This window comes from Neoarius graeffei, chromosome 15, assembly GCF_027579695.1.
Source record: "Neoarius graeffei isolate fNeoGra1 chromosome 15, fNeoGra1.pri, whole genome shotgun sequence".
Classification (NCBI taxonomy): Eukaryota; Metazoa; Chordata; class Actinopteri; order Siluriformes; family Ariidae; genus Neoarius; species Neoarius graeffei.
Genome location: NC_083583.1, coordinates 46,446,162 through 46,459,133, shown reverse-complemented (window position 1 = coordinate 46,459,133; position 12,972 = coordinate 46,446,162). Strand labels below are relative to the sequence as shown.

The 12,972-nt window shown below is 42.1% G+C and overlaps 1 protein-coding gene across 4 annotated transcripts in view; it reads right to left on the bottom strand.

The window, feature by feature from the left end:
• Positions 1–12,972, bottom strand: part of tle2b (TLE family member 2, transcriptional corepressor b) — a 143,825-nt gene that overhangs the window by 69,569 nt on the left and 61,284 nt on the right. For all 4 annotated transcript variants that reach the window (XM_060941484.1, XM_060941485.1, XM_060941486.1 and 1 more), the window contains exon 4: positions 9,762–9,806. In XM_060941484.1, the coding sequence (XP_060797467.1) occupies positions 9,762–9,806 (45 nt within the window). The remainder of the gene's footprint in view (positions 1–9,761; positions 9,807–12,972) is intronic.

The window sequence follows — 12,972 nt, the reverse complement described above, 5'->3', positions numbered from 1 at the left end:
CAATTCAGTTTAATCCAGGACTAGGCTTAATCTGTGTCCAGGAAATCATCCCTATATGTCCAAAAGTTTATGGACACTTGATCATCACACCCATATGAGCTTGTTGAACATCCCTTTCCAAAGTCCCTTCCTTTGCTGCTATATCAGTCTCCACTTTTTAGAGAAGGCTTTCCAGTAGATTTTGGAGCATGGCTGTGGGAATGTTTGCCCATTCACACACACAAGTGTATTAGTGATGTTAGGCAATGAGGCCTGGTGCACAATCAGTGTTCCTATTCATCCCAAAAGGTGTTCAGTGGGGTTGAGGTCAGGGCTCTGATCAGGACACTCAACTTCTTTCACTCTAACCCCGGCACGTCATGGAGCTCGCTTTGTGCAAATACTAAAATAAAAGCTGGATGTGTTAGAAAAGATTACATACATTACATACATTAATTATGATTATTATAACTAACTACCTACAGTGGTGCTTGAAAGTTTGTGAACCCTTTAGAATTTTCTATATTTCTACATAAATATGACCTAAAACATCATCAGATTTTCACACAAGTCCTAAAAATAGATAAAGAGAACCCAGTTAAACAAATGAGACAAAAATATTATCCTTGGTCATTTATTTATTGAGGAAAATGATCCAATATTACATATCTGTGAGTGGCAAAAGTATGTGAACATCTAGGATTAGCAGTTAATTTGAAGGTGAAATTAGAGTCAGGTGTTTTCAATCAACGGGATGACAATCAGATGTGAGTGGGCACCCTGTTTTATTTAAAGAACAGGGATCTATCAAAGTCTGATCTTCACAACACGTTTGTGGAAGTGTATTATGGCACGAACAAAGGAGATTTCTGAGGACCTGAGAAAAAGTGTTGTTGATGCTCATCAGGCTGGAAAAGGTGACAAAACCATCTCAAAAGAGTTTGGACTCCACCAATCCACAGTCAGACAGATTGTGTACAAATGGAGGAAATTCAAGACCATTGTTACCCTCCCCAGGAGTCGTTGATCAACAAAAATCACTCCAAGAGCAAGGCGTGTAATAGTCAACGAGGTCACAAAGGACCCCAGGGCAACTTCTAAGCAACTGAAGGCCTCTCTCACATTGGCTAATGCTAATGTTCGTGAGTCCACCATCAGGAGAACACGGAACAGCAATGGTGTGCATGGCAGGGTTGCAAGGAGAAAGCCACTGCTCTCCAAAAAGAACATTGCTGCTCATCTGCAGTTTGCTAAAGATCACGTGGACAAGCCAGAAGGCTACTGGAAAATGTTTTGTGGACGGATGAGACCAAACTAGAACTTTTTGGTTTCAATGAGAAGCGTTATGTTTGGAGAAAGGAAAACACTGCATTCCAGCATAAGAACCTGATCCCATCTGTGAAACATGGTGGTGGTAGTATCATGGTTTGGGCCTGTTTTGCTGCATCTGGGCCAGGACGGCTTGCCATCATTGATGGAACAATGAATTCTGAATTATACCAGCAAATTCTAAAGGAAAATGTCAGGACATCTGTCCATGAACTGACTCTCAAGAGAAGGTGGGTCATGCAGCAAGACAACGACCCTAAGCACACAAGTCGTTCTACCAAAGAATGATGAAAGAAGAATAAAGTTAATGTTTTGGAATGGCCAAGGCAAAGTCCTGACCTTACTCCAATCGAAATGTTGTGGAAGGACCTGAAGCGAGCAGTTCATGTGAGGAAACCCACCAACATCCCAGAGTTGAAGCTGTTCTGTATGGAGGAATGGGCTAAAATTCCTTCAAGCCGGTGTGCAGGACTGATCAACAGTTACCGGAAACGTTTAGTTGCAGTTATTGCTGCACAAGGGGGTCACACCAGATACTGAAAGCAAAGGTTCACATACTTTTGCCACTCACTGATATGTAATATTGGATCGTTTTCCTCAATAAATAAATGACCAAGTATAATTATTTTTGTCTCATTTGTTTAACTGGGTTCTCTTTATCTACTTTTAGGACTTGTGTGAAAATCTGATGATGTTTTAGGTCATATTTATGCAGAAATATAGAAAATTCTAAAGGGTTCACAAACTTTCAAGCACCACTGTAACTAACTAACTAACTAACTAACTAACTAACTAACTAACTAACTAACTAACTAACTAACTACTTTTTGCATAGCAACAAAACCCTTGTGATGAAACTAATTTTGTGGCATAAGAAATAACCCATATTAAACACAGATTCTGGAAACTGTGTTCATCGTTTCTTTGCACACTCTTTTCTTTCCTTTTTTAAACAGTTGCCTTAAAGCAACAAAACACTCGAGGCTGTGTGTTAATGTGCTAGTTAATGAGTTATTCATGTGAACACACTCCTTCTCATGATCTTTTGCTTTTATTTGAAATAAAACAGAGAAAATGTAAAGAGTCAAAGGTAAGATGGAGAAAAGAAGATGATGGGAGAGAAAGAGGAAAAGAAGAGGACGAAAAGGGAAAAGTAGAGAAGAGAAAGGGGGAAAAACAGAAGATTTAGAAAAGAAAAAGAGGTGAAGAAAGTGAAAAGGGAGATGTAGAGAGTGAGTAAAGCAGAAATGCATGAGTGAAAAGAGAGAAAGGAGAAATGAAAGAGAGGGTGAAGAGAAGAAAAGAGAAGATGGAAAGGTAGAAAAGAAAGAATAAAGAATGAAACACGGACTAAGAGAAAATAGAAATAATAACAGGGCAAAAGAGAAAGAGAGGTAAGAGAGAGGGAGGGGAAAAAAGAGTCCTGTTAGAAAGCAAATCAATTTGTTCTCTCTCTCTCTCTCTCTCTCTCACACACACACACACACACACACACACACACACACACACACACACACACACCTGCATTGCTAATGAGAGCAGAGAAAGACATCTTCAGTACACACACACACACACACACAATAAGAGAGATAAACACGTTTGAGCATGCTCACACACTGTTTGTGGATGCCAGCACAGACAGACATACTCACACACACAGATACACAAACACAAAAATAAATGCCAACATAGGCTCAAACACACACACACACACACACACACACACACACACACACACACACACACACACACACACACAGCCTGCTCTGCATCATGTGACACATTGGACTGATAGAACAGAGGGGAGAGGCAGCTGCTGGCAGAAAGCACAGAGAAATTCACCGTCTCTCCGTCTGTCTCTCTCTCTCCATCATGTTCTATCTCTCCTGACACACACACACACACACACACACACACACACACACACACAGAGGGGAGAGGGAGAGAGAAAGAGAGAACTGGAATGATTGCAGTGTGTGTGTGTGTGTGTGTGTGTTTGGGGTGAGGGGAGTTTTGAGGTCGTTTCCATCCACCAATAGCTAGCTGATGTGGAGGACGAGACATGTTGCTGTTAGAGCTGTAAAGATTGATTGATTTGAATCTGTTCACTGGACCCAGCAGCGACTCAGTAAGCATTGGCGGACACAGGGACGACTACAGCAACCAGGAAACGTGTGCTAGTTTGCGCAGGAACAAATTGGACTTGCTGCTTCACAGCCTTGCAGAGGTTCAGTGATAGCACAATGGCTAAGACTACTGTTCAGGAGTTCAAATCCCAGTGCTACTAGCCTGCTCGGCCCTTGAGCAAGGTCCTTAACCCTCAACTGCTTGGCTGTATAAATGTAAAACATAATGTCCTTTCTCATCTGTAAGTCAATGGTAAATGTAAATGGATCCAATCTGCAGGGTTGCACAGCTGCCCCTTTATACAGGCTGTGATCCAGATTCATATATCAGTAATATCACTTGTAAAATATCTGCACACTCATACCGTCATTCTGTGCACACTGTATACTTTATATTTATTTATCTATTTCATACTTGACTTACCTGGATTAGTTTGCACTATGCACCTATTGCACCTTTTTTTGTTTGTTTGTTTGTTTTGTGTATACACTTTTTATCTGTTTTTGTACTATGAGAGCTAAGTGAAACCGGAGTCAAATTCCTCGTGTGTGTCCACATACCTGGCAATAAAAGTGTTTCTGATTTCTGATCACGGGCGATTGCTCTAAGACAACGAGGGAGGCTCAGCCTCCTCTAAAAATGACGAACATCGTGTAGGATGAATTGCGCTAGGCTTATGTTATAGCTGACCTTATAACATTGCTATTTCAGATCCAGAATCATAGAAATATATGTGCTCAACCCAACTACAGTGCGAAATCATTCCGTTATAACTTTCCCCAGTTCGCCTAATGTGTGCGTGAGTTTTTCCCCCTCGTGACAGCGCGATGCAGCCCAGCCTCAGTGGACTTCAATGGCATTTGGGAGCTATGCGCTTTTCAATCTCAAAATGCAAGCCGGTTATTGGACAAATACTGCGAAAACGCCCGCCCACGGACTCCGAGCCTCACAGTGGGAGGGACATGGCAAAGCTTTCCGCGAGGAGACTGGTGATTGGTGAAAGCGGCCGGATATTTTCTTTGATTGACAGCTCATTTCAAATATAGACAGACAGCGGTGAATCTCAGTTCAGTCCCATGCGGATTCGCAAGTGCTGTGGTGTATTGTAAGAGATCAGCTTACATTTCGATTTCATTCATACGGTTTCTACCAGCTTTTTTAGTTTGTATATATTTTCATTGTAAATAAAGTGTAAATATAGTGTTGTCAAGTTTGCTATCTTAGTTCCAGAAATTTCGTTTATTTGAGTGACTGAACTTGAACTTGAGGGGGCTAGTCAGCTAGCAAGAAAGCTGCGCACGGATGCCAAGCATTGCTGATTTAATTTTGGCGAAGCCATTTGCCAGTCTTCCTTTCGAGGAAAAAATTAAAATTAAAGAGCAGGGTAGAGGAACGCCTCAAATTGACTTGGTGAAAAAGGTCGGGAATAATACTCGTTCCTTTCAGCTCTCCTGGTACGAGAAAGTGAATTGGCTAACAGCAAGTGACCCACATCAACAACAGTAAATAGGCTACTTTAGTAATATGTCATGAATGGACCAAAAATATAGAATCTATTTAAAATGTTGATGCTGAGTATATTATATTGGAATATATATTTTTCTGGATATGAATTAAACACAGCTACAATTTGGAAAACATTTTTAAACAAAAACACAGCCGAGAACATTTCACACTACAGACCTGGATTAAAAGTGAAGGGTTATCAAAATTGTCAATAAAACATTTCTCAGTCAAAATAAGTAAAATATAGGGAAAGTGTCATTGAATGAAATGTGTGGCACCCAGCTCTATGTTTGGCTCCCCAAGGTCAGTGCTTGTGCCTATTCCAGAACACTTTGCTGTTACTGCTGAGGTTCCTGACAAAGAGCTGCTTTCAATAATGATCAATTTTTAAACAACATGCCACAATTTTAAAATATAAAATGTTAAAATATACCCCCCAACACCACCATCATGTATATTGGACAGTAGGCTAATGGGCCAAAAGAACCTGTTATTTCACAGTTTGTGACCCTGCCAACAATCAGCCAGATCAGAGGCAAGAGTATGGGCAAAATTGATGTGTTTTTTCTTTTTTCTTTTAAAATCTGGAAATATCGTAACCGACCAGCCTCCCCTGTTTGAAAGACTACCAGCCGCCACTGTTTCTGATATAACAAATTCAGTGTAAAATGGATATGGTGCAATTTATGTTTTGAACACCTGTTTATCGTGTTCGCTTGCTTATCACCTGTGTCTTTTCTACCAGCATCATGTTCTTCCAGACTGTGAGTGAGTCATTTAAACACATCCCAGACTATGCAAATAAATGACTCAATTTTGCTGTCAGACAAAAATCACACATTGTGCCAAACATTCATTTAGTCTTAAAGGTGACATTTAGTGGAAAACTTTTTTTCATGTTGTTTTTGAAAAGCTATGTCGATGTGTGGGGGATGTACTGGGCCTTTCAAAGTCGACTGTTACCTTCCCAGTCTATAATGACCATAGAAAGAAGACAGGCAGCGAGAACAGGGCAGTTACAAAAGTACAAAAAGGTACAAAAGAATTTCCTCTCATTTTTATGGTACCACCCACCATTAACATAAGACTGCCCACAGCAATCTGAATCAAGAAGGTGGAGCCGTGCCAACTCTGTTGGAGTCGACCGCCAGTCCACAAGCCATAAGTAAAATGTTCAAAATTTAAAAAAATAAATCAAATGTTAGGCGGCACGGTGGTGTAGTGGTTAGCGCTGTTCCCTCACAGCAAGAAGGTCCGGGTTCAAGCCCCGTGGCCGGCGAGGGCCTTTCTGTGTGGAGTTTGCATGTTCTGCGTGGGTTTCCCCCACAGTCCAAAGACATGCAGGTTAGGTTAACTGGTGACTCTAAAGTGAGTGTGAATGGTTGTCTATGTGTCAGCCCTGTGATGACCTGGCGACTTGTCCAGGGTGTACCCCGCCTTTCGCCCGTAGTCAGCTGGGATAGGCTCCAGCTTGCCTGTGACCCTGTAGAACAGGATAAAGCGGCTAGAGGAGATGAGATGAGATCAAATGTTAAAAATTTTCCTTGGTTATTGTAACAGAGTTCTCCTTATAAACTGAACCTTAGATCACTGCAAGACCAGTCAAAGCTCTCAGGTCAGCTAACGTTAACATTCTTTCCATGGCTCTTTCCAGACATAAAACATGTAGTTTGCTAGGTTACATTATCTGAATTGACCAGAGTCTTGGCATAATAAGCAACTCCTTGTGTGATTTTGATAACAAGCTCCTGTAATAGCTAACATTTCTGCCGCTTCGTTTTTACCACTTCAGGAAGTTAGCTGTTACTATTTCCGGCTAGCTTAGCAGGGTAGCTTACCTAATGTTAGGGATGTGATAGGGCACACCAGCTATGTAAATATTATATGGATAAAGTTTTGGGAGAATTTGTTTCTTATGGATGTCGTCATAAAAACAACAACGTGAAGACCACAGCAAAACAAACAAACAAAAAGTTCTGGCAGTATCAGAAACGTTGGACTAAAATCCAAAAAAAAAGGACAGTGTAGGATTATTGCTGGGAAGCTACAAATACAGTAATAGTGGGAATGGCAAAAGGTAATCGAAACATGCTAGTGCACAGAAAAAATATACTCATTACCTCAGGCTGATTCAGAAGAATGTTTCTGGTTATGGGACTCCATTTTCTGCATGAAGCTAGATTGTGCCAATTGATGACTTAAAACATATACACAGAGCCATGGCCTCACTTTCGTTTATAAATGCCTTGAGACCTCAAGAATGGCACAGGAACAGTTTTAAGCGTTAACAATAAATCTAATATAGTAATTTTTATGATTAAAGCGATTCATATAGGTAGCGGTCTGAGTGAATGACCTTGACGTCCGTAATGTCACAGCAGGAAGTCTATCGGTCTCATCGCCATTTCCGCTATACTAAAACACAGAGCTGACTGCAACTCTTTCATTTTGAGCTAATTTATCGCCGTGCCAAGTAGATGTGTTGCTGGTCGGTGCAGCAACATGACAGAAGGTGGATTTACGCTGCATTCATGGCCCAAGAATGTTCATTTTTGCGAGAAGTTCACGGGCACATTGGGCACCTATGAAGTGGTCTCTCCTCTGCTCTGCACATTTTACTGAAGACTCGTACGAAACCTCTGATCTGTTGAGGAGCGTTGGCTATAAGCCCGTATTGAAAGAGGGTGCAGTACCAACAATTAAATAAAACTACAAGAAAAGGAAAGTATTTATTTTATTCATTTTTTTAATAACGAAAGTAAGTTCAGTTGCACCAGTTCTCCCGAAGCGTGAGCCAAGGGTTGTTGGTAAAACCCGGGACGGAACGGGACGTGACATATTATCCCTCGGGCAGTGACCTCCCTGCAGTTGTTGCTAAAACCGGTGACGTCCCGTCCCGGGTTTTAATAATTGCCTGAGCCGAGCAGTAATGACGGAGTACTCAGTATGGAGAAAATAGAGAATGAGTGGACCAGCCATCTGATTTCTGTGCTGGATATCGCTGCCATCTCGCCCTTACGTGGAAGAAGCGAATGAACGAAGAACTGAACAAACAACTGAAAGTCAGATTGTTTCAAAACAATCGGCCACAAGATCGGCCTTCAAGAAGTGAGAACACAGACGGGTAAGCTCCGACTCTCATTTGGATACAAAACAACAAAAACAACTCGTTGTTTACCTGCATTTAGATTAATACATGTAACTTGTATTGTGTGTTTAAGTTACCAGTATAAGATTATTTAATTAGCTTCAGAATGTGATTGTCTCAGTTCATCTGATTATGTAATTAGCCTTTTACGTTTTATCAGTGAAAATGCATGCATGTACATGTATGTTGCATAAGTTATAACACCTATCCTGTTTTAATGAGAGTCAACCCACAATCAGTGACGTCAAATCAGTCTTAGTTGAGCAAGTCGGTAACGGGATTTCTTACTTTCACCATAAATGTTTATTCATATGACTTTGGTCTATAGCTGTAAAAGGCCTCGGCCTTAAAACCGGTTACTACTGTGACATCACGCACTCAGGGCTGGCTGGCTCAGCGGGGCAGCTCGAATACCAACTTTGTGGTCGATTTTAACTCTCAAAAATATATTTTTTATTCCCATTTATGCAGCATACGAGAGTCAAGGATGGAGATACTATCCACTCAGAAATGTATTTAAAAATAAAGGCTCTGCATATCTCCTTTAAGCAGAATTTGCTTTCAAAATTGCTGAGGATTCTCATTGTATAATCTGACATGGAGAACATGTAATCGCACAGTCTGGTATAGAATTGGGCTATTTTATTGTGATCATCTTATGCAATGTGATAAGTAATAAGCTGCTGGAATCGCACAGTGTAAAATCAACTTTCAATACAAATGGCCAACATTTTCCACATCGTTCACCTGTTATTCATCTTTTCATCATTTTCCTCCTGTTGTCACTGTGCTAACTGTTTAAACAAGCTGCATCAATAGTTGCATCTCTCTCTCTCTGTGACTGGCTACTTTAAATGCATGGATTGTACAGAATATTCATATGTTCAAGAAACTGTGAATCATAAATTGAACAGTGCATCATCTCTAAAAGAAAGATACAGACTCATGTGCCTTTATTAGTCCTAGGACCAGCTTGTTCTCCAGGGTCTGTGTGTTACACTCTCCTGGGTCCACTGACACACATTTCTCATATATGTTTTTCAGCGGTATTTAAAACTGCATCATCTTGACCTACATTCGGGATGCAGCTCTGTGCTTGGAGCCATCTTCACCACACTGAGGCATGTTATCCCATGCTGCCAACCAGCTCTGCTCCACCATCGCTAAACATGCGCATCAGTTCATCACAAACCTCAAGACTCCCAGAGTAAGGCATCAATCAGTTGAAGAATGCGATAGAGCCCAACATCCGGCACATCCGCCACTGTCAATGAGCTGGAAAGCAGGAGGAAATGAGGGAGAAGGGAACGTACGTGTGTGTGTGTGTGTGTGTGTGTGTGTGTGTGTGTGTGATCAGGAGTTGGGTCATGCGGTCCTTTCTATCCTTATGAGGACCTTCCATTGACAAGATTATTTATTGCAGCTAATAAAATCTAAAGTAACCTTTTAAATAAAAGCTCCTTTTTTATTAAAAAAAGAAAGAAAAAGAAAGAAAGGCAGGTTTTCTTGCTGGGACTAGGCATAATGTCTCTACAAGGTCAAAGCTGTCAGATATCCCTATACTTGTGAGGACATTTGGTCCCCACCAAGACATAAACAAACACACACACACACACACACACACACACACACACACACACACACACACACACACACACACACACACTCTTACCTGTTTGTGCATCTCTATGTTAAGTCCGTAGGACATCTCATAGTACTGCAAACACAGAGAAACACAGGGTCTTTACTCAACACTGCATTTAATGAACATGACTAATGAATACATCATCAATCAAATTAAAGCCTCTCTAACTTGACAAGGACAAATGACAATCTATACACAGAGAGAGGAGGGGAGAGGGAAAGATCGAGAAACAGGCGGAGGGAGAAAGAGAAAGGCTGAGACTTTAAAAGCCTGTTATTAGATCGTTTATCTGTAATAAGAGCATTTTTAACCCCATCACCCTGCTTTCTCACCCAGCGGCAGGATGAAATCTACACTTTCTTTAGAGCACTGCTGACTTTCAGCTCTCTGAGTGAGAGAGATGTGGGCTGTTTCCATGCTCCAGTGTGTCAGTGTGGAGAGTTTCCTTCTGTCATCACACCGCTGTTTAAATTATATAAAAACACATCGCTTGTTATGCTGCCGGGTGACACATTCACGCTGTCATTTTGTATGGAGAGCGATTTTCGTCATGTATAAATTGACAGGTTGCACCACAACCAATCAGAGCATCTAATTCAAATGTGTAAACACCATAGCCATGTTTCACCAGCACAGTGAATCAAAGTGTCTTCTAACTTTGTGCAGTTACCCTGCGTTCACACTACCAGGCAACAGGTTGCTTGTGGTTTATGTCGTCTTATCTTGTGTATCTAGTTTGGGTAGGAGCTATACATAGCTTCTAAAGCTAAATAGTTAAACACAAATTAAATAATACACTAATCAGTGTGGAAAATGGTTGTTTGATTGATATGGTGCATACTAGACACCTAATGGGGCGGCACGGTGGTGTAGTGGTTAGCGCTGTCGACTCACAGCAAGAAGGTTCGGGTTCGAGCCCTGTGGCTGGCGAGGGCCTTTCTGTGTGGAGTTTGCATGTTCTCCCCGTGTCTGCGTGGGTTTCCTCCGGGTGCTCCGGTTTCCCCCACAATCAAAAGACATGCAGGTTAGGTTAACTGGTGGCTCTAAATTGACCGTGAGTGTGAATGGTTGTCTGTGTCTATGTGTCAGCCCTGTGATGACCTGGCGACTTGTCCAGGGTGTACCCCGCCTTTCACCCGTAGTCAGCTGGGATAGGCTCCAGCTTGCCTGCGACCCTGTAGAACAGGATAAAGCGGCTAGGGATAATGAGATGAGATGAGACTAAGCTGTGTGGGCTGAAATTGACGTCCATCCATTGTCTGTACTGCTTATCCGTCAGGGTTGCAAGGTAAGCTGGAGCCAATCCCAGCTGACTTTGGATAAGAGGTGGGGTACACCCTGAACAGATTGCCAATCTATCACAGAGACAAACAAATATTCATACTCACATTCACACCTATGGACAATTTAGAATAGCCAGTTGACCAAATCGACACATCTGCATCTGTGGAAACCCATGCACAAGGAAATCATGCAAACATTTGAACCCAGAACCTTCTTGCTTAGAGGTGACCAGTGTTGTAGTCAAGTCACTGAGCCTCAAGTCCGATTCCAGTCTCGAGCCCCCAGTGTTCAAGTCCGAGTTAAGTCCAAGTCATTAAAAACATTTTGAGTCGAGTCCGAGTCGAGTCCACTATTGATCCAAGTCGAGTCCACACCATTTGACGGTGGCTGTTTTAGCGCCATTAACATTAGTTTGTTCCTGAACATGATGTATGAACAGGTGAATGTGCTTCTCTTTATCAGGGAGTACGAAGTATTCTGTCAGAGGTGGTTGTGAGACGGATGTAAGTGCAGAGGGTGTGTTTATTAATACAAGTGAAGACAGGTAAACAATCCAGAACGGCAGGCAAAATTGTAAAACGGTGAAACAGGCAACAGGTCAAGCAAGGCCCAAACAGGCTATCGTAGACTCGGCAGAATCAAAGACGAGAAACAGGAAATCAGGGCTCAGGAAACCAAACAAGGAAATAAGGCTTGGTAACGTGTCAGCAACGCAACTCAATACTTCGCAAAATAAGTGTGTTTTCACAGTTTTTATATAGGCGCGCTGATTGCACCTTAACCCTGTGCAGGTGCAAGCCATTTATGGCACGCACATGAGAGTCCGCTTGGCATGCGTGCTATCCAGAGCGCAACCAAGAGTCTATCTGATGCACACGCCAAGGTCTGCAGGTGTGACACTCTTGCATGAAATTAATACAAAAATGAATGTAGATATATATCTCTTATGCCGGCAGCACGGTGGTGTAGTGGTTAGCGCTGTCGCCTCACAGCAAGAAGGTCCGGGTTCGAGCCCCGTGGCTGACGAGGGCTTTTCTGTGCGAAGTTTGCATGTTCTCCCCGTGTCCGCGTGGGTTTCCTCCGGGTGCTCCGGTTTCCCCCACAGCCCAAAGACATGCAGGTTAGGTTAACCGGTGACTCTAAATTGACCGTAGGTGTGAATGTGAGTGTGAATGGTTGTCTGTGTCTATGTGTCAGCCCTGTGATGACCTGGCGACTTGTCCAGGGTGTACCCCGCCTTTCACCCGTAGTCAGCTGGGATAGGCTCCAGCTTGCCTGCGACCCTGTAGAACAGGATAAAGCGGCTACAGATAATGAGATGAGAGATATCTTATGCCAAATTATTATGGCATGTTACAAAAAATAAAGGAAAAATCAGTCCTCATCTCCAGTTTACGAGTCCGAATGCAGTTAATGCACGAGTCCAAGTCAAGTCACGAGTCCTTAAAATTAAGGCACGAGTACTGACTCGAGTACTACAAGCCTGGAGGTGACAGTGCTAACCACTGCACCACCAAATGTAAACGTGACTCCGCTTTAGTCTCACAGCATGCTTCTCTATTGGTTTCAGTCTATTTGTGTCAGAGATGTGCAGAAATACTAACGAGGTGCTAACTTCACTAACTTTATCTAAAATACAGCATAGGGAACAAATCTATCACTTCTGTTCACTTCCAATGCGTGTAATTTTTATGCAGTCTGTGCTCTCAGTGTATTTTATTATCTGATCTGTGCGTTTTGTTCTCCAACCTGTCAAATACTTTAGGCATGAGCCGCTAGCAAAGCAATAAATATACACACCAAGGCAAGTGGATGCCCCCAGATGACATCACTGATACAAGTTTAAAATATGACAATCTGGAAAAATACTAAAACATCCCCTGTTCGTCACTAGACAGTTATAATGTGCATAGATTATACATGCTTCATATACATACACAAAAGAGGGGCAATT